The 22,696-nt window shown below is 35.9% G+C and overlaps 1 protein-coding gene across 2 annotated transcripts; it reads left to right on the plus strand.

The window, feature by feature from the left end:
• Positions 1 to 571: 571 nt before the first annotated feature.
• Positions 572 to 22,669, plus strand: LOC103704869 (protein TPX2-like). Of its 2 annotated transcripts, none has more exons than XM_008788344.4 (16): positions 572 to 928; positions 7,047 to 7,202; positions 10,679 to 10,829; positions 11,274 to 11,382; positions 11,558 to 11,608; positions 11,983 to 12,092; positions 12,191 to 12,269; positions 12,363 to 12,425; positions 12,561 to 12,623; positions 12,848 to 12,909; positions 20,428 to 20,497; positions 20,964 to 21,026; positions 21,220 to 21,297; positions 21,385 to 21,428; positions 21,579 to 21,684; positions 22,276 to 22,669. In XM_008788344.4, exons 1-14 carry the CDS (start codon positions 748 to 750, stop codon positions 21,421 to 21,423), a joined length of 1,275 nt encoding a protein of 424 aa, XP_008786566.2. In that variant the 5' UTR covers positions 572 to 747; the 3' UTR covers positions 21,424 to 21,428; positions 21,579 to 21,684; positions 22,276 to 22,669. The 2 variants fall into 2 exon arrangements, with proteins under 2 accessions (XP_008786566.2, XP_038973866.1); XM_039117938.1 differs by having other exon boundaries at positions 21,395 to 21,428.
• Positions 22,670 to 22,696: the final 27 nt, after the last annotated feature.

Consider the following 22,696-nt stretch of genomic DNA (forward strand, 5'->3'; position numbering starts at 1 on the left):
TTATTGATTATTTTATTTTATTTTAGTTATTAAAAAAAAAGCTAAATGTTTTAGTGGAACTTCAATCCTGAGATAATCTAATCCCGATTAGAGCTTGACCCTAACCTGAATAACCCGCTGGATATAAGATCCTAGAGCGGGCACAACTTGATCAGCTAATAGTTAGGTTCGATCTAAAATAATGATCTGAATATTGGCGGGCCAAGAGTGGCACTCTTGGCTGCCACTCTTGGCCCGATCTCTTTTTAAGCTTGCAGGCCTATAAGATCTTTCCAAAAAAGAAACGAGCGCGTGAAACGTTAATAGCTTCTGTTTTCAGGCTTGCAGGCCTATAAGATCTTTCCAAAACAGCAACGAGAGCGTGAAACGTTAATAACTTTCCTTAAAAAGGCAGAACACTCTTGCACTCCGGCTCCGTGATTTCAGACGTCGTTCTGAAATAACGCGGGCGCGTTCGACATTCTCGAGGTAAAATGAGGGTAAATTAGTCATTTCGACTTACCCCCTCGGACCCCCCATTCAAATTCCCCCCCCCCCCCGCATCCGCTCCTCCGTCCACCTGCGACTTCGCTAAGTTTTCTGCGACCTCTCCGGCGGCGTCGCCGTTTCCCCTATTCCCCTTCTAGCCTTCGAACCCTCCTCCCCGGCCGTTTCCCTCGCCGCGGTGTCCCGACCTCCGTAGTCCCTTCTCTCTTTCTCTCTCTCTCCACCCCCCTATCCCCTACATCGAGAGGTCTTGAAGGCGCCATGGACGACGACGACGAGATGGAGGAGGCATACGAAGAAGGGGTCTTTCTTGGGTTCGAGATCGATCTCGACTACGAGTTCGACGCTGCGCGGTACTTTGACCTCGGCCGGGCGGAGACCCCGGCGGACTCTCGCGCAGCCGAGCTCTGGTTCGAGACCGCCGGGAGCTACCCTCCCTCCCGTATGTATCAAATCCCGCGCAAAACCTTAATTTTTTTTCTGCTCTATTATATATCTTTTATTGACATTCTATTTTGGTTGCATTCTTGATATGCTCTTGATATAGTTTCTTGCCTTTGTTGTATCGCGATTCGTTTTAGGTTCTGAATTTAGTTAATGGCATTGTTTTGATTGTTCCATGTGATTGCCTTGGATGAATGGGTATCTGGTTTTCTTTGTGGTGTGGAAGCAAATGAAACAATCATAGTTGAAGAGTTTTCCCCACCTTTTTCTCCGGTTAAATTGGGAACTTTGGATTGGAAACTTGGTCAAATTGGGAGTTTGGGTTGGAAGCTTTCTTTTTGATGTAAAGAAGTAGCTTTTTAGAGTTTTATCTTCATCTTAAATTGGTGGAACAAGCTATATAGATACCAATGAGATGGAATAGGGAGGCTTGAGCAATTGTTTTGAGTTGTTTTGTTGCGCGAGAGATTTGAGAATAAAGATGCCTTCTTTCTTCCCCCTCTTGAGAGCGTTTCTGTTCAATTGGCAGTTATATGAACTGGGGTGACCGATTTGACTCTGTACTGGTATTTTGTTTGGATAATCAGTTGATGCTATTCTTTGAGCACATCGCAATGCCTGTTTTTAAAGTGACATGTTGGATTACATTGTTACATCCAGATATTATAACCACAATAGTACAGTAGCTGTATTGGCTTCCCTTATGTGATCTGATGGGGCTAATTAATTGACTGATTGATTATTTTAATGTATCTATAGAGTTAATGGTGGTTTTAGCATTCATTTTACTTGCCAATTTAAACACCAAGGCTTTTATAATCAAAGGAAACAGTTGAGGGTTCCAGAATAACAGGTTCTTAATATTTGGGAATCCTCTGGCAACATTAGGAGCATTGTCGTTCTGGTCCTTTTCCTCTTTGTAATGAGCATTTTGTATTGGTCCAAACTCCTGATAGGAGTTTCCTGTTATGAACTTTTCTTTTCAGACACCCTCATCAATCCATTTGGTCAAATAAGATTTAACAGAAGCCAGGAATCAATTAATTTCTTATTGGCATTAAAGCATTCCCTAAGAATCTAATTAAACTTGATCTCAAGAAATAGTTATGAAAAATTTTAAGGCTCTTATTTGCACAAATAACAGTCTCTTGAACATTGCTCACTTTCATTTCATAAATTACCAACAAGCCAGATAAATACTTAACTTCAAAGAAGCAGGACACATCAATTGGCAATTAAGAAAAGACCGAAGTACCCATCCTTGTAAATAAATCAGTGGGAAGTTTTCTCTGAAAAAAATATATCCAGCATAAGTTTTGCTAAGCTTTAGGTTTTGTCACCCTTAATGAATGGGGTTGAACTTTAATACCACGTAATATGGAAAGCAAGATTACATGGGTTGCGCAAAAGCAATTCTTCCATAATGCCTGTAGCAATCCTACATTTGTGCAATTACATGGGTTGTCACCTCTATTTTGTGGTATGATTATTGTAGGAACATATAAACATGAATATACTAAGGCATTTATCTTTAACAAGAGCGATATGCATCATACTATGAAACATAATATAAGGACAATATATGGATACGAGTTGGTACAAATACAATGATATGTCAAGTCTTGAAAGAGAAAAAAGAGGACATGATATGGCTAAGTATATGGAAGTGAATAAATATATCTTTACATATATATAAAAAAGCATCGATGAAGCATGATGGGTCATCATAAACAACGTAAACCATACTCCAGCATGTAGGCTTCGTCCATACATATAAACCATAATCGTATCCATCGTTAGAAGGTTGGCATTCACTATAGGAAAAAGAAACTATCTCCCTATCCCCAAAAGTATCTTAGAAGTATTATGGATATATCCAAGAAGCATCCAAAGCTCTTTTTTAATTTTAAAAACAGGATACTTTGGTATTCAACATGTATCTAGCCATATTTGATGAAAAATAATATATTGTACATATTAAATATGACAATGACATCCACGATGAAGCATCACTATATTCTTGACATCATGCCATCTCCATCTCCATGTTCATCTATTGTTTTTCTAAAATATAATATGATATCTTTCTGATTGAGACATTTTTTGAAGAATAACTTCTTAACTCATACCAAAGCCTTTTAGTAAGGGTACAAACAATTTATTTCTGATTGAAATAATTAACCTTGTGTCATATGAAATTGGCAAAGTCTTAGTTGCTTGAGCTGGGTATAAGTGCAAGAGTAGATTTGAATGCATATATACTAAGAAACACATCTCTCAAAACTTCATAGGGTTAGAAGCTTCTTAAGCAATAATTTAAATATTTTAATATAACTAAAAATTCTATGGTTGTTGTAAGAAATACACGATACATGGTTATATTTGTGATTAATTTGAAATTCTCTTTTGGTTGTTTAAATCACAATGTTAGATGTTCTAGAAAATGTTTTTACATGAAATTGATATTTAGGAAGTACACTTGGAAAAAGAGCAAGTTTTAAAGTGGTCGTGACACACTATGTGAAAGATTTTGGCTATTATGGATGAAATTACAATGATGGTAATGTGTTTTCAACAAAATTATGTCATACCTGTGTTACTAGTTTTGTATATGAGTTTGGTTTGCCAATAGGCATTTTTAATCATTAGATGTTCTAGAAATTGTTTTTACATGAAATAGGTATTTAGGAAGTACACTTGGAAAAAGAGCAAGATTTAAAGTGGTTGTGACACACTATGTGAAAGATTTTGGCTATTATGGATGAAATTACAATGATGGTAATGTGTTTTCAACAAAATTATGTCATACCTGTGCTACTAGTTTTGTATATGAGAGTTTGGTTTGCCAATAGGTATTTTAAATCATTTTACGATGGACCTCGAAACCTTGGTGTAAATAAAACAAGTACTATTATCCTTTTTAACAGCTTAAAGCAACAACCTTTTCAAAATAGCATGAGTGGTCAAAGTTCCTTTTAAATCCTTTCAATATTGCTGATTTTCAATATATATTATAATATATAAATTAATGTTCTATTTCTTGAAGTTATTTCTGTTTTTGTCAGCTTATTTCATATAGAAGTGTGCCTTTCTTGATAATTTGCTAGGAAATCAAATGTTATGGGTTGCATTGTCAACATTTCATGCTAGCCAAGTGGCTTAAAGACTTGACACAGAAAGATCTAGGCATCGAGCTTCATTTCTAGTCCCTAAAGCATGACTAGCCTAAAAACTTAAGAACTCAAAACATTCTGGACCTCAGCTTGGGCTCAAATGGTTGGTGAAATAATGGGCTTAGTTTTGTTTTGAGCATAACATTGTCCCAAAAGAACTACCCAGATTTAGGGTATGCTTAGACATTGTTCTTATTAACTTGAGTTGGCTTCACAAAATCTATATTTACCAAATTATTCCTACCAAGGACTACCTATGGTGCTATTTTAGGTTTTTCCAAATCCTTTCTCATAACTATGAACCAAGTTAACTTATATCCTCCCTAAGTCTTTCCGAGCCTTACAACACATATCTAAGCAGCTATCCTTATTGGGACATTTTACATCTTTGTTTCACAGGCCCATATAATCTTAGTTTGATATGTAAGGGAGAGAAAAGGATGCGAATATTGGTCAAGTTAAATGCATTAAGAGTGAGAATGAAAGGGTATTGGTGAAAGATGAGGATCTTAAAGAAGGATGGGAATGTTAATAAAAAACTCTTAAGTGAGGATTCTACTAAAAAAATCTTTAACAAAGAATACAATTAGGGTTATGACAAGATTCCGTACATACAATTCATAAATTTAATGAATGGTGGCTATGAAAAGAATGTTGAGTGGTAAGGCATTACAACTAGTCGAAAGGGCCTATTAAGGGTTGAAAACTCATGTGAGACAAAAAGCTAACTTCGCTTGGTAACTTATTTAACGATACCCTAAAATCTAAAAAAATGCCAGATGATTATAGAAGGGTACCTATCCATAAGAATAAAGGTGATATGCACAATTCTTCTAGTTATTAAGGAATTAAGCTTACAAGTCGTTATATGAAGTTATGGAAAAGAGCGATTGATGAATGACTAAGAACAAAATGAAAATTTTAGAGAACCACCTTGGATTTATGCTAGAAAGGTCAACAATGGAGGCCATTTTCTTACATAGACTAATGAAGAGATATAGAGTAAAAAGAAAATTCTACATGTGATATTTATTGACTTGGAGAAATCTTATGATAAGCTAAATGTAATTTAGTAGAGTTTTGCTTTGGTCTACTTTTCTTAAAAAGTAATTATTCTCCACATTAAATTCCAACCCTTTAAATTACAAAGGATATAATATGCATGTGATATATTAATTGGCTCAATTGGTTAATGACTAAAACAATTAGAACTTGATAGTGGGATGTGGGTCTGACTTCGAATTGGATATATGGAGATCTTGTTTACTATCTCTTCCAATTATGAGAGAGAGAGAGAGGCTGAATGATAGATATGTATAGTGAGATAAAGAGAGTAAGATAGAGGGTGCAAGAGAGTGTGAAAGAGGTGTGTAAGAGAGGAATCCATGAGCAAGATAGAGAGAGAGAGAGTAAACAAGAGAGAGGCAAAAAGAGCACTAAGTGAGCTCAAGAGAAAGACAATGAGAGAGAGAGAGAGAGAGGGAGAGTTCAATAATTCTCATAGGTGGGAGGATTTTTCTTGGAGTTTTCTTATTTCATTTGATAGTTCATTAACATGAGCTTTTAATTTATCATGTTAAAGCTTTGAGCTTGAGAAAGTTTAGGAATCCTTTGCCACTTTTAATTGGTTCCTATGAGGTATATTGGGTTGCCGATAGACTAAAGGAAGAGACCTAGGTTGTTTGTTTTGAAAAATGGGAAAATAAATGTACCGAAGCAAAACTCAATTTGGTGAGCTTTAGGAAGGTAGGGTGTACCTAAATGTTATAAAATCACTTAGAATACCTAGTGCTGGAATTTAGTTGACAAGTGCTAGAAGTTATGATACAACATGTATAATCTAGCCAACATAGATTTGCACCACAGATTAGAAGTAAACCATATCTTTTTACACTAGTTATGGATAAACATACCATGATAGATGCTGTGTAGAGATGGATGTTGACTGATGAAGAAATAACTTGATATTAGGTAAATTTCTAGGAGAAATCATTAGAGGATAAGGGCTTGAATATTAATAGAACAATCAAAAATATATAAAATGTAATTTTATTGAAAAATAAAGATGAGATCCCAATTAAAAATTGATGGACAAGGAATACTACAAAGTGATTGGTTTTCTTGTTTAGGATCTATTATACATACATGAGAATATATCTAATAGAACTAGAACTGGTTGGAGGAAGTGAAGGGGTGCCTTTGGAATTCGACACATACCTTGAAGATAATAAGGCTTATAATGTTTTATAATTCCAAATTAAAGGCAATAAAGTGGCTTTTACAAGTCGATCATGGTAGAAATGAGAATTTTAAGTTGGTTTTGTGCTAAAACTAGAAAGGAGAGCTTTAGAAATGAATATATTAGAGGAGCTTTTGGACTTTTAAAAACTAAGAACAAAATAATGGAAGATTAGTGAAATTGAGATGGTATAGACAAACAAAGATCTAAGAGGCCTTCAATAAGGAGAGATACTTTAGTTTGTCATTAATAATGTGGGAAGAGGAGAGGAAGACCTAAGATAGCACGGATATAGGTTGTTAGGAAAGATATGTAAAAACTTGAAATGATATTAGATATGGCCCTAAATAGGAATACATGGCAAATGAGGATCAAGAAGACCCAAATAGTTATTATTTTGAGGTTATGTAAATGTTTTACTTGGTACATCTATATTTCTATGAATAATAAAATATTGTTTCACATAATGATAAATATTGCATGCATTTTATCTACAACATTTGCTTGTTTAATCTTAATTATTACATTTTAAAGCCTTGTGGAACAGTCCAATTTTCCTTATATCTTCATACTCTATTTATTTACTTGGCATACTTTGATTCTGTATTTATAATTCTATAGCCACAATCTCATTCTATTACTATTGTTATAATTTGATATCTAGTTTTATATTTGACTTTTCCTTCTAATTTTTATTTTCTCAGCACTAGTAGTAAAAATGATCTCCAAAAAGTATGTCCCAGTGGAAAATGTAGATACCCATCCAAATCTTAAAGATTCAGAACGTGCTAATCCTATCAATGTTCAATTCGATGATGGAGTTGGCCCTGAGCTCCCAGTACTGTATGAAAATGATAAAGGTACTGATATCCTTGAAGGCTTAGAAATTTTTGCAAGTAGTCACCTTTTCTTTTGTCTAATATGCTCATTGCTGAGCTTTTATTTTTGTTTGATTTCATAATATTTGTCTTTAGGTTGTTAAATAGTATATGGAAAACTTGGAGTAAAAAAGATTATGGATATTAGTCTTACCCAAGGTTCGATTTAATAGTGCATACTATCCTATACTGGGCTTAACCGGTACTTAATTGATACTCGGCATCGGGGACATATCGAGCGTGGGAATACCGACTTGACCACTATCAACATTGTACCAACATGGTACTGGTACGTGTATGGAAACCGGTATTATGAACTTTGGTTTTACCTAACTATGATCAACAGATAGAAAAAAGGAAACTCATTGAAAGCACAATGATATTTTGTTGTAGAGATATTAGAAGATGCCATCTAGAGTTCCTTGGATTTTATTTTCTAGAAACTTAGTAAATGAAGCTTTAAAGAAATTATTTGGATATGGTTGGCTTAGAAATCAACAGTAGCAGCTGAGAAATAGTGATTTGCCATGGAAAATTTTGATCATTTTTGTTTCATGCACTCATTACATCTGAAAGGGAATCTAGTTGTATGTTTAGATTGCAGAGATCTGATAATCTGCAAATTTTGTGAAAGTTGGGCCATTGTCATCAATATGTTATATGTTGATGATACGAAGGGTTATGTTTAAGGGGTAGGATAATTCGTATTTTCATAACTTTCCAATTAGTAATGTTGGTTGTGATAGGAATGAAGATTACCTAATTATTTTATAATTCAATTATGATCTTTTCATAATAAAATATGTAGACGCTTAAGTGCTGTACGACAGGACAAATTATAGATAATGTCAAAAAAGGAAGCTTGTTCAAAGCTCTTGGTCCTTGTCAATGATGGCAATGTACGATGACCCGTTTTACTCTCTGTTTCTGCCTCCCTCTCTCTCGGTCTCCATTATCATATTCGGAGCTCTCGAAGCTCTCAAAGCTCCTCATCGATGGCTTGAAGCTCTCGAAGCTCTCATTTTCCCTCTCTTCCTTTTCTGTCTTCTCCTCTGGTCTTGTTCTCTCATGAAGCCGTCGACAGATGCCTCAGCCTCGTCTCCCTCTCTCTCTCTCTCTCTCTCAGGTGAGTCCAGAGGCCTCGACCTCTTTCTCTCTCCATCTGCCCCCTCTCTCTCCTTCCTCCTCTCCCCCCTCTTCGTCTCCCTCCCTCTCTCTTGTCCTCCCTCTCCTTTTTTCTATCCCTGTTTTGGTATGCTTTGGCATGATGGAAGAATTCGATTCAGATGAAGAGTTCACTACCATTTTTATGGAAAAATTGTGAAGACTTGGAAAGACTTGGAAAGCCTTCTCAGGCCTTTCCACTACTTAAAATGGGAGAGGGAGGGGGGAACCGGTTCGAACTAGTTGGAACTGGTGCAAATTGCCCAGTTCGCACCAGTTCCGCTCCAAATTTGCCCGGTTCGGGGCGAGTTCCAAATTCCACAACCGAACTGACCCGATCCTGCACCGGTTCGTCAGACCCTGATTTTAAGTCACATAATGTCAAAAATATGGGGGTTGAAGACTACCACCACTTACTCAAGCATGGCATGCTTAACTGCAAGGTTCTCGAGGTGCTCCTAGTATATGCTATCTTGGTGTTACCACACGACGCATCAGTTAGCATATTCCTATGGACCTATGTTGTCAAGCTACTGTTGGTTGTTTTGAATCCCTTTTGTCCTAAGGGAAAACAACACTACCATCCACCTGCTCTTCAACTGCTTATGGATTGACCTCTACCTGACCTTGCTAGCCAATATAGCCTTCAAAATCACCCAAAAGAAAACCTTGAAATAAGAAAATCCCATAGAAGTTCTAACATTTGCAATAAAAAAGGCCTGGATTCTGTTTTAGATTTACCTTGTAGACCCCAAGGTCAAGGGCATTCTTGAGGGGGAATTGGAATTGGAGGGGCTATTGAGGGGTTGCGTCATGGAAGGTGGATGAAGATTGATGAGTGGATTGGTCACCATTAGCCTAGATAGCATCAGAGTCAGACTCATTGATGCTGAAGGAATTGAGGAAAAGATGGCAGAGGAGATGAAGAGGCAAGGGAGGAGGGGGGAAAGAGAGGAGACATCTCGAGAGGGAGGCATAGGAGGAAGTGGAAGAGGCTGTGAGAGGAGCTTCTCTCTATTCTTTTTTCTTTTTGGCTTGAACCCTCTTCAGAAACCCTAGTGCTTTGGATCACTTAATTCAGGGAGAGGCTATGATCATTTGGTGCTTGTTTCGATATAACCAAGCATATGGCCATTGGTTTTGCTAAAACAATTGCTTTGTCTATTACCAAGAAAAAATAAAGTTCCGCTAAGAATAATTTAGATTCCCAAATCAACGTTTGGATCTTATACCCTAGTCTTTACATTAGAAAACTAAAATCAGGGAAGTTTCTGAACTAATTTAAAACAAAAAAAAATATGGATCATGAAAGAACATCTATATTAATTTTTTTTTTTACTTTTAGTATGTATATACAAGATGCACACAATATTTATACATTTTATGATAATATCCTTACCAATGTAAAACAAAAATTTTGCTTTGATGAAGCAACATAATTAATTAAAGCTATTTATTTTTTATGATAACTAGGTAAAGATGGAGGAATAATGGTTCGTATGCCACATAATCCTAGGGGGTTTTGCCCTCTCCACCAGCCCTTATAATCTTGAGACAATTCCATCATTTTGCACCACCAATTAACAGCCTCACATACCAAACATATGGAAGGGTTACGTTGACAGCAATCAAAAGTTAAGGTGCTTAATTGAAAGTTGAAACATTTTAAAGTTGAGAGGGTGTATATGCAAAAGGGTCAAAGTTGTGGGGGTGTAAATATAATTTTCCTAAATTTAATGGCATGGAACATCTTAACTAAAATAAAAACAATTTCTCTGCTTCTTTTATTATTTGTAGTATAAAAATTGTTGATTGATTGATTGATTCATTGACTTATGTATTTATCGGTACAATTTCACTTGATTTGTTAAAAGTCACCAGATGTGCTAGTTTTGAGAAAAAGATAAGGGTCATTTGGTCGTAGAATAATGATTAATATGAATTGTGATTGAATTTCCTTCTACCGCAAACATAGTACAACTTTTGAATAATTAATAATCATACATTTTGTTCTCATTGTTTATTTGAAGGCAGTAATTGATACCTGTTTTTCCCTCATCATTTTAGCCCATCATACTGTTTCTTAGGCATGAAGCACTTTTTAAATCATATGATTTTCTTTGAGGAACTTTGCAGACATTGGTAATGCATTTTTTATGTTTATAATTCCAGGTTTGTAATAGTTTATAGTTTCTTTTTTGGAGGAGTGTATTAGAAAATAATTATGGGAAGAAGTGGGTCAAAATATTACTATTATTTTTTCTCCTGATATGTTTTCACCTTTTATCATATAGGATTGGAACATGGCTGTATGCTTGAAAGTGTTTCCAAAGTTAGTAGTAGATCTGTTACCAACGGCCCCTTCTCAAAAGGTTCAACTTTGATGAAGCCTACAGCAAGTCAATTGGCCAAGCAAAACCAACCACGTGTGAACAATGCCCGCCGGTGTGTCCCGTGGTGATATTTATGACTCATATTTATTGTAATTATTCTCTTTACGTAGTAATTGAAAACTTTCTAAGAGTCATTTGGTTGTTCTTTGTGCTACCTTGTAACTGAATTATTTACGGTCACTTTTCTTTGGTTTATTTTGATTTTCAAAAACTGTCTAGAGTCATCTGGTTGTTCTTTATGCTACCTTGTAACTGAAATATTTACGGTCACTTTTCTTTGGCTTATTTTGATTTTCATGATTTCCCTATAGGTTCAATTATCTTCTCCCTTTTCCTCACATTCATTGAATGTTGTATCTGATCAATATTCTCCAGCTATTCTTGTATTGGTTGTTCTTATGTACTGCACATGATCTTCTTTACCTGTATATTTATCGTAGGCATTTAATTATTTGTTGAAAGAAAATTGTTGACTTTCATCCTTTTCTCTTGTCAGGTATCGAAAACCAGCAGCAGTCAAAAGTAACAGAAATTTGGAAGATTCAAGCAGTTATCTGCATCAATCTGCCAAAAGGCAAAGACTAGAGAGAGGTCATCTATGCAAGGTGTTGCATGTATTTTGTTTTCTCATAATGCATATATGCACTTATAGACTTGTTTAAGTCAGAATAAATGTTCATATAGGCGTTATTGAATGTTTCTTGAGATTGTATTGTATATAAAATTAATATGCTAGTCAACACTATGATTATGTTTATTCTTTCATCTTATGCAATGCAGATACATAGTGCAAGGACACAACTTGATTTGGTTCACAAAGTTCCACAAAAGGTAATTCTTGCTGTTTAGAAAGCACAAATCTCTAGTCGTTGGAGTAGAGAATGATCGCCAGCAATTAAAATCTGTAATTTTATCCTAAATTCTTTCTGGAGTTTTATATGAAATAGATAGAATAGTAATGAATAATAAATAACCTTTTAGATCGGAAGTTTTTTCTTCCTGGATTTAGTATTCACTTACTTAAAGGAGGAATAATCCTTTCTTCATCCAAAGGTCCTGGCCTTTCCTAGATTGTACCAACTCATAAATTTTCCTTATTGATGTCTGGACTAAGAATTTTTTCAATATATTTATCTGAAGCTTGATTGCTATTATCCTTTCCTCTTTGCTTTCCAGCTAATAATTGGATTTTGTTGGCAATGCAGAAAATTGGGCCTACTGATTGCAGTACCAGGCTTCCAAGGTTGAAACTCACAATTCCAAAGGAACCTGAGCTGGAAACTGCAAGAAGGGCTCTCAAGTTTAGGGCTCAAAGGTAAACCTGCTTTACTTAAACATGTATCCATACTACTTGACATTTGCATAATTTTTTTTTGAAAACCACAAATTCATCATATTTGATCAAGAGTTCAGGTCCAGCAATGCTAAACATTTACAAGAAGGGATGGTGCCAGCCGCATATACATTCAAAGCACGCCCTTTAAACCGAAAAGTTGGTATCCATAAATGTTTAAGCAGTTTGACAAGAATTTCCATTTAGATTCTCTGAACAGGTAGGTTATGGTTATTCATGTTGTCTATGCAGATTCTTGAGGCTCCTTCACTGCTCCTCACTCAGAAGAGCACTCCACGGATACCCAGTTTTAAAGTAGGTTCATAAACTCTCATTCTCTCTAATGGATATAACTCTACCATATGCCTTAGAACTCCTTAAGGAATGAGGAAAAATGCAAATTTCGAACAGCTGACTTTACCTTCCTTTCTTTGTCCATTTGCCTTTTAGGAGTTCAACTTAAGAACCCGTGACAGAGCTATTCAACATTGCTCGGCTACGACATCATCACTGGTACAATGCAACAACACCGATCATGTATCTCTGATGTATTATTATACCCTTATAAATTGCACAGATTTAGCAATCATTATTTTTTAATTTTAGGATTGAAGCTGTGATTTAATTATTAGATTTGTTTATAAAATTATATAGCTTGCAAAATCTATTCTTCATCATAATCTGATGCTTAATATAGAATACAGACTGCAGACAGTCATATTCCTTCTACTGTACAGGGTGATGTGACAGAATCCAAAAGGTCAGAGCATCAGAATTCTTGTCCTTCAAAGCTACTAAAGTAAGTCAAAAGTGGGGTAGGGCCAATGTGTTTGTGGCTTCCTGTGATTTTCATTTGTTTTTTTTTTGTGTTGTTTAAAATCACTAAAGTGACTTCCCTGCTTTTGATCAGGGAACCATTGCCTCTCTTCCTATTGGTTCTGCTTGTTGTATTCTAAGGCAGATTTATACCCAACACCATAAAATTGGTTGTTATTCCATTTATTCGTTGTTGGTTGCCAAATTCTCTTTGTTTTACTTTATCTTTCATGCTGAAGTTACATGCTCACAACCCAGCAAGACAACTGATTTTTGTTTAACTGGTCATGGACAAAGTTGCAACCTATTGTATTAGACGTGCTTGAAGAGTTTTTATTTTATAAATAATTATAGTTAGCATACTTGTAATTCTTTCACCTAAATTGCTTGTTTTTTTTCATGTTTGCTAGCAATATTGCATGAATGCATGTTCCAAGCTTGCAGTTCCTTCATGTCAAGGATAGTTTTTTTTTTGAAACGGTGCCACGTCAAATCAAAAATAAATGTCCGATAGCAAGTTGATCGGTCAATTCAATGAGGAAAAAATGGGAGTTGTACTCTATTTAGTTGGTACCACCCAACCGAATCTGATTCAACCATTTACTTATTCAACGAGTCAATTTTCTAGTTCAGCCAATTCTTTTTTCAAAATGTCAAGTAGATGAAATCATAAGTGTGTTTTATTTCTCTATCATTATAGAAAATACCATCTATATTAGGTTCTTGTGGTGTATTGTTATGGCAATGCAATGAGAGCAGAGCAACCAAAGTTTAAAAGACCTGCACTTGAAGTTCAAAGAGATCTTTTTATACTTATGAAATAAAGTCCTTGTTCATTTTCTTGGTCTTCTAAAATCAGGCACTCAAAAATCTCTCCTTAGTCAATTCTGAAATAGATTTTATGGTTTAAAAGTCGTCTTTGAAAGATGAAAAGAAAAAAAAAATCAAGAAATTTGTTGTTCTTATCTTTACTATATGAAAAAGAGCAAATTTTGATCTTTGGGTTTGTCATGTTTAGGAGGAAACCTACTTTGTTAATTTTGAAAACTTTAAAACATGATGATTAAAGGAATGAATAGTTTTGGAAGACCAATTCATCCTTTTCTTCCTTACCCTCTTTCTTGATCTATAAGAAAGAGAGACCTTGATGTTAAGGTCTTTATCTGCGTATTCCTAGATCTTATCTCCTTCCAAAATTTGGCCTTCTGCATCAATTCAACCCGTTGATAGAACATGATAGTTCTTTTAAATGTGCATCTGCATGTGCACAAATTGTAAGGCAATATCCCAAAAGAAATTGTAGGGTTCTAAAGTGAACTGTACAAATAGGGTAGTAGAGTTGAGAGTAAGGACAACTATATTGATAATATATGTAACATTTTATTGCAATCCCAGTTTTAGAAATTTTTAGATCCATTATTCAAGTGTGTTGCAGTAAAAATTACCTACAAATAAGAGGTCTTGATACTGGTCCATCCTGGCACAACCGGATCAAATTGGTAAGATCCCTGGTCTTGGGGCAGGTTTGGGACTCGATATTTGAACAATTAGGTTGTCTTAGTTGGTAAGGGTTGGTAGTGTAGCTAGGACAAGGATGATAATCGAGACAGCCTGATACCAACCAGTACCAATTAGTACATGTCAAAAGAGATGCCTGAGCCTCTTGTTTTCACTGTTTGCTTTGCATGTGAGAGGAGGAAAAAGACACTGGAGAGAGAGGAAGAAGGGGATAGAGCTCAGATTTGGCTTCTGTTGCTCAAATTGGTGTAGGTACTGGTACCAACACCATAGATCCAATCATAAGCTCAAAAAATCTGTGTCTGTCCTAAATCAATGACCTAAACAAATCCTGAAAGCCTAAATAACCGTTCAAAAGAACAAATGAGACGAAAAAATATGGTGTCACATTGAATTACCAGGATTGCAGGCATTCTAAGTATTCTTATGATGTTGTCCCAATATTGTACCAAATCGGTCCCCAATCAATACCATGTTCCAGACTGAAATTTGAAATTTACTCTTACATATGATCTTATAATGTGACATCTTTGTGATCCTTTGGAAATATTGGAACTAGGTTATTGGTATTGAAGTTGCCAATCGCAAATATGAAAACCAACATGTTCCATCCCCTCTTCTGTTCAGCTAGAATCTTTGCACATAGATCAGGAGTACAAAAAGTGAGCATTGACTCTGGCAACTTGAGGCCTATGAGAGAGACAAATTACAAAAAAATTCTTGTCTGCATGTTTCTCTCAACACCAGAGTCAATCACTACTTTTCTTTGAGGATAGTATTGTAGTGGAGGCTGACACTATTGGATGTTATAGCTTTAGTGTATTAATTATAGGGCATGAAAGTAATATGTTGGTGTAGAGAACAACTAGTTTGATCGGATATACAATATTATAGGATCTTAAATCTGTTTCAGATATGAAACTATATTTAAATGTCAAATGAATTGATATTGTCACCAAAAAGTCTACAACGAGAACCAATAATGTTTCCAGACTAATTGCATCTACATTTGAGCGAATCCACTAAGACACAAAAAAAAAGATGTGAAGAAGAGAGGAAAAGATAAAGGAATTATAATTTAGTTTCTTTCATCCATCATCACCATCTCCTCTCTATTTATAGCTAAAAGTATAAAATGTCTTGCTAGATTTGAATCCTTAGTTAAATAGGATGCCTCTAGACCTTTTCCCTAGGAAAGTAGAATTGAAAGAAACAAACTACTTCTAGAATTTCTAAAAATAATAAAATGTGGACCTGTAACCTAATATGGAAAGCCATGAGAATAAATTTACAATACCACCTTAATGACGTAAAACCTTTGCTGAGACATTCTAGACCTACAGTAGGACCTGTAGGCACTAGCTCTACTCAAATATAACTCAAGAACCTATTAAGCAAGTAACCCCAACACTAAGTACAGAAATTACAAGGAAATAGAAAAATGCCTAACCTTCTCTAGAGATTACATGTGCAGATTCTTATGCTATAGTCGGACAGCAAATTAACTAAAAATAAAACCCAAAAAGAAACACAAATGTTATGCTACTTTAGACCATAACCGATAATATCCCAAGTAAATTTCAGAACAAAATAACAACCAACTCTAACCTGTTTGGTCATTTTATGTTGGTTGGATCAGAAGCAATGTGGCTTCTACTTGAGTTATCACATTAAAGAGGTATTGAAGAAGTCAACTATACCCCTTAGGCATACTAGAAATTGTGAAGATAAAACTTCAGTTAATAATGCAAGATGTTGCAAGATATCTTGCTTCAGTACTTTGAGGCATGGACTATCGTACCACATCGAACCGCCTGTATGGGGCATACCATATTGTACTGGATCGGAACTAGTATGATACTCATATTCAAGGCATAGGCCTTGTATCGCCCGCTACTGAGGAGTATTGCCCCCTATCGAGGGGTATCATCCCTTATCAAGGTGTGCCGAGGTGCATACAGACCCATACCGAGGCGAACCGATATAAAAAGTGAAAAAAATTGTTCCATGGTTGTTTCAGTAGGGTTTACATATTGTACCATATTGAAGAAGTAACATACAAATATGGTACCTTTTATCGAGATTGTAGATCTTGCTTTGAGGCCTTATCGCAGTTCTTGGTCTTCTAGGACGTGAGAAATATAAGGAAGAGGATAACGTAATTGCACATTATACATGAAGTGGAGTCAAAACAGCTAGGTAGGTTTGATGATTATAGATAGTTTGTTTGAGTGATAGCCATTCAAGGAACTGGTGAGTTAGCATAGGCAAAACTTGGATTGATAGCTGCAACCTGCAAGGTTATAAGGCTATGGACTGATTTGTCAAATTGTGTTCTGAACCATATCGACGTACCGTTGGGCATGGTACCGGTACGGTACCGACCATACCGACGTACCATTGGGCATGGTATCGGTACGGTACCGGTACCATATCGAACCGAATCGGTACGGTACTGGTTCGGCTGGTTCGGGCCAAAAGCCAAAAAAAATTTGAGGTTGGTACGGGCCGGTACCGGCCGATACCAACCAGTACGGATTGCAAATAGTCGGAACCGAAAAATATAGCTGTACCATACCGGCCGCGTTCGGTACCGGTACATACCGGCCCGTACCGATCGGTACGGCAGACCATGACTCTTACCGTTACTCTACTATTTGACATTCAACTGAAGGGGATACCTTTAGTGTTGTTATCTATTGCAATGCTTAACAGCCTCTTTGATGACCAAGTGAATATAATATCTCCAAAACAGCTTGGATTATCCCACCTTTCCAAGTGAAATTTGAAGATGCTACCATATCCCGCCCCCTACTCCAAAAAAAAAAGAAGAAAAAGAAGACATGACAGGATATCATTTATTGTGATGATAATATTGAAGTAAAGTGGCTAGCTTGAGCAAGGAAGGATAATACAAATAAAAAAGGTTCTCATCACCTAGTTGCAAAGGTGAGCTTTGCAAAACTAGTTCCTCAAAACCATGAAAATGTAGGTGCAAAGGATTACATCAAACCTTTCTAAGGTTAGATAGAAATTTGTTTGATAACCAGATAATGAGAAATTTCTTATGAAGAAACCTATTAAAAATAAAGCATTGTTAAAGTTCCTTTATGATAGTTTCTTACTGGTTGCTAAATGAAAAGGTTTCTTCAACCATGGACTCAATGCTATCAACTAGATTCCATTCCACCATTTGATATTCATAAATAGCCTTATCTCCTTTGGTAATAAAAATTGAAGTTGTAAAGGGTGAAAGAGTTGGTTGACAATGAATGGCTTCAACGGAAACTACAAGAGATAATGAGTTCTCTTTGAGGTAAGCTGGAGCCTTGCCTGTATACTCTATGGGTGCAAATACATGTTAAGGCTTGCCATTGACTTTATGGTGACGATAATGTTAGGCTGAGGAGTCATGCAATGTTGGCTGGCTTTGGAGCTCTTGAAGCATGTTTAATTATATCTGAGTTCCATGGAATTTGAGCTTCAGAAAGTTGCAATGATCCTGTTTGTTTTTTGATCCCAAGGGGCCATAACCTGAGATATTAGTCTATGAAGGGTTAGTCACCATATACAAGATAGTGAATAGTGTGTTCTAACTGATAAAACCATGCTGTGTTAGTTTGACAGTAGAAGTTCTAGAACTAATTGCAGATTTGTCTGGTTTTGAAGTAGGAATATAAGGATTAATGGGTAATCGTCTATCCTCCATAACAGAATGTAAGCATAAAGTAGTTTAAGCATTCTAATGTTCTACTTATTATATTGTTTTTTTCCCCCATTTCTTTCTTTGTCAGATATGCACTTTTGGCTAATATTGCTATCACAGTCTTTGTCAACTGAAAAGATTCAATTGCCAGATGTCTCAGTGATATATTGTACTAATGAGGCAATGGCTGAAAGAAGGAAATGTTCTTATATGGTTGGATCACATTTGTAAGGTTTTAGTTTTAAGGCCGATATGAAGATAAGAAGTCCTCTCATTCCCTTCCCTGAGAAGAGCCCATAGGAACTAGAGTTGAACTTCACGCGAGTTGTTGGACCTGGATTGGCGGGCACACTTGAAAAGGAAAAGACAGCCACTTGTAAGCCTTGTAAAGAGACATGAAGCAAGGTTGTCTAGTATGAAGTATGAGTAAAGAGTAAGGAGGCTGTTGCAAGTGTGAGAGAAGTTCGGTTATAATGGGGTGCATGATGAACAAGGTTATGGTCATTAAATAAAATTTTATGTGATACCTGACTTTGCTATAACATATGATGTAACAGCAGGGAGAGAAGTGAACTTAGGTTTTTTCAATAGAGAAAGGTGAAAAATCAGATTGAAAGAAAAGAAACTTGAGGGATTTAGTTTATATAGAAGGTTTTTCATGAGTATTTAACAACGAACTTGGCCTTCAACATATATGAACATAGAAAAGAAATTTGATGCCTAGTCTCACTCTGCTGGAGTGCTGGGGGCACAGAGCCATAGTACTGTACCTTTTGTGAATTTAATAGAACTAGTTGCAAAACATATGTATGACTGGAGTTAGAGTAGGCACTATAGACATTTTCTACTAGCTCACTTTTCTCTTTGAAGAAAAAAAAAATGCATTCTTCTCCACCCTCTTCTCCACCTTGGAGTAATTCCTCATGCTACTAGCTTAAGGATCGATATTTCAGAAGATAACTATTAAGGTGCTGTCTAATTGACTCTAAATTGTAAAAGTCTGCTTTATCTTTTTATAGAGCTTCAGAGTCATGTCCCATCTTGATGTGAGAAGGCTTGGTTGTTGCTTTTGTTTGTTTAGCTTCAGTCATAAATGTTTAGGTTTGTTTGGGACCAGAGCCACGTGATTTGACCAACATTTCCTGCAGAAGGTAGGTTCATGGCATGTGTATTTTGAAGCAAGTCCTAACCTCAAACATTGGGTTAAAGATGAAGATGTTGGATTCTATAAGATCTTGATTGAGCAGATTAGCTAATTTTTTTAGTTCTCCCCGAGAGGGCCAAATTGAGGCAAGAATCTACATAGATCTACAAGTTTGCCAGATCTCTTATATGGGTGGATTTTCTGACGTTGATCTGCACAAATATGTAAGCAAGAATCTATGTAGATCTGCTGGCTTAAAACCTAATAGATGTGAGTTTGGCCAGTTAGTGGAGGGTTCAATAATTGACAGAGGTGCAATCCAAAAGAGGACCGAAGCCTGATTCATTGGAGATAGATCGACTGATGAAGGTAGGATGGGGATTCAAATTGGTATTGCTGTCAAAATCTTACGATTGGTGACCTGAATCTTACAATCAAATTGGTAGCTTTTATGATTAATAAGCCATATTGTACTCTGTTTCACTATCATCAGAATCTAAGTGAACATGACTAGGATGATTGAAGAATAACAGAGTAGTAGTCCTTAATGCACCTGTAGCGATCTAATGCAAGTATTTTTCATTCTTATATTGACAAATTTGTTTATTGATACAGGGTTGGTGTCCTATCATCCACCAGTGAATGAACCTCAAATCATTTGTTGTGCATGCAGGGAGTTGCCCATAAACTATAAGATGATGTTAGTTGATATCATATTATATGGGTGTCCGCATATTAACTAACATGATGTCGGTTTCCTTTAACCAGATTTAAGGGTCCAGTACAAAACCAAATAGGAAATATCAAAAATAAACCCTTCAATAAATCATTTAGAGAGTCTGGATAAAACATAAAAATTCAGATAGGTTCTTCAAATCACAACACTTTGCCCCTAAGGTGATTGTTTTTGTTTGCCTCTTATGATGTTACAAGAGCAGATGTGTGGTCATTCAAGCGAGTGTATCTGATATGTTTGCTTGTTGAAAAGGAACCTGAACAAGCTTTCTCCTGATTTGCGAAATTGTTGATTGATCAAAGATTTGTTTTAATGAATTACTATTTTTTTATTTTTTTTCTTCATACTTCTTAAGTTTATTGATTTTTTTTTTTTGTTTCATTTTGTTACATACTAGTGATGATAAGAATGCGGAGGACAGCAGAAACATGCATTCCATGGTCAATGCTCGACCCTTGAATAACAAGGTAGCTTTAGTAATTCCATTTAAACTCATTCTTATTGTCTATTTCATGTTCATTTGGAAATTTAAGCCATGCCGAGTGTTTCTAGTGGCGTGACTTCATAGAATCCATCCATTAAAATTTTAATTGTCTTTGAGTTAACTTTGAAAGCTTCTAGTCTTCTTCTGCTATATCTGTGCCTTTAGGCCTACATAGATAAGAAAAAGTTATTGGAACACACACCTTTCTTGTCATGGGGATGCTCTTATGTAATGTCTTCCTAGTGCATCTAAACCACATCGTTAACTGGTTGAATTGATTGGAAGCAGATTTTTTCAAGCAAAGGAGATTTTGGCATCTTCCGGAGTACCAAGCAGGAAATAACAGTACCTAGGGTTTTATACATTTTGGCATTAAATGTTCCAAGGAACAACTGTAACCTCTGTTATGAAATTTGAACATATATTTATCCTTTCTTACTTGTTTGTAGGAATTCAACTTCTCAACTACCAAAAGATGTCAGCAGCCTCCATTGACAGAACTTTTCAACAAGGTAGGTTCAAACACCATAATTTTAATTTTGCTATAAAAAATTCGGGTCATATTGGAAGTATCATTTGCCATCCTCGAGCATAATTATGTATGATCCAGATCATTTTTCCGTTTCTTGTTATATTATATTTAGATCTTGTGGTAGACCTATTATTGGATTGTGTATCATTTTGATTATTTTGTTCCAATGCTAGCTCTCTTTAGCCTCGGATGGACAGCAGTCTACTGCTTCCCAGACAAGGCTTCCACTGCCCACTCATTTGGCTGCCAAGGTTTGCTTTCCTTTTCTTCAACTCTTTCAATTAATATTATTTCTATTCAATTCTTTCAAATATACTCACTAACTTTTACATCGCAAGGAATCGAAAGAGAATTTGATAACTCCCGTACAAGAGTGAAAACGGTAAGCCCAATTTTTGTTCATTAGAGGAAACCAGTGCAGTTTCACTTATGATTGCCTTTTAGTTTCTTTTTGAAAGGGGGTGCATTTTCTTGACATTTATGCTTTGTTTGGAACTTAAAAGACCATAAATATTTTAACTCTCATTTGTAGAGGATTCATGCAGACAAGTGAAAATTGCAAAAACTTGGACAATGCAGATTACATTTGAATATGACAATTTGAGTTGGGACTTCAAATCATAGTCATATGTGTTCAGGTGAATATCTATCTAATGTGACTTTTAGCTCCGTGCTCATATGCCTTTCCTTGCAGCTCCAACCTTTTTCATTTTCCACCAGTCCCTTTTAATTTTATTTTTATGTTATGCTCATGAGTGTGAGCATTTATTGGAGAATCATAGACTGTCGAGTGTTTATACTTTGCTTGTTTCCCCATTCTCATAGGAGTCGGGTTTCAGGTTTTAAGTAAAACCCTTGCTCCTCATGTTTCATTGTGCCATATAGGCGGTAGTTTTGCAAGGGTTTTACTTAAAACATCTATCGTTTCCTTCTGTTCTTTGTTGCAGTACATTGTTCGGCCATGCCAGATTTCCCTGATTATTTTCTGATCTTTAGTGTTCCAGCTTTGTAATCTTGAATGTTATGCCTCATCTTTATGGGGATGCATGCATGCAAGAAAATGTGCTTCCCTTGTTACCTTATTATCTTTAGACTTCTATAAGCTACTGCAAGCTTGTTACGTTCACAAAATCTTAGTATTTATTTTATTCCTTTTCATTGGCAGCTATGAACTACCGCTATAGTAGATACAGAGCCAAATATTAACCTCTGGTTGTAAATTGCTGCAGGGTCATATTTTTGTGTTGATTGGACAGAAGTTTATTTCTGAATGGTACAGTATTTTTTTTTTTTTTTTTTTTGTTTTGCCATCTTACATGATGATGGAGTGGCAATAGTTGATATGGAGGCGGCCATTGAATAGATCTTAGGCCATTTCTGACAGTTCTTTATATAAATAGAGGGATGGCTGCGTGGAAGTGAAAATTACAGTTCTTCCAGCAATCATAGGTGCTGGAAATTCTGAGAGGCACTTGTTACTCTGAAGCTGAGCTGTGAGCAATTAATGGCTCAATAAAAATGACAATCAGAATTGTACAGTCTTACATCTTTAAGCATAAGATATTGTTTTGTTAAATAAAAATAACTGTGCATAGATCATACAACAAAGCATTTCTTGTTACAGTTCTACACTATGGGAATTGTAATGTA

This window comes from Phoenix dactylifera, unplaced genomic scaffold (genome assembly GCF_009389715.1).
Source record: "Phoenix dactylifera cultivar Barhee BC4 unplaced genomic scaffold, palm_55x_up_171113_PBpolish2nd_filt_p 000288F, whole genome shotgun sequence".
Lineage (NCBI taxonomy): Eukaryota > Viridiplantae > Streptophyta > Magnoliopsida > Arecales > Arecaceae > Phoenix > Phoenix dactylifera.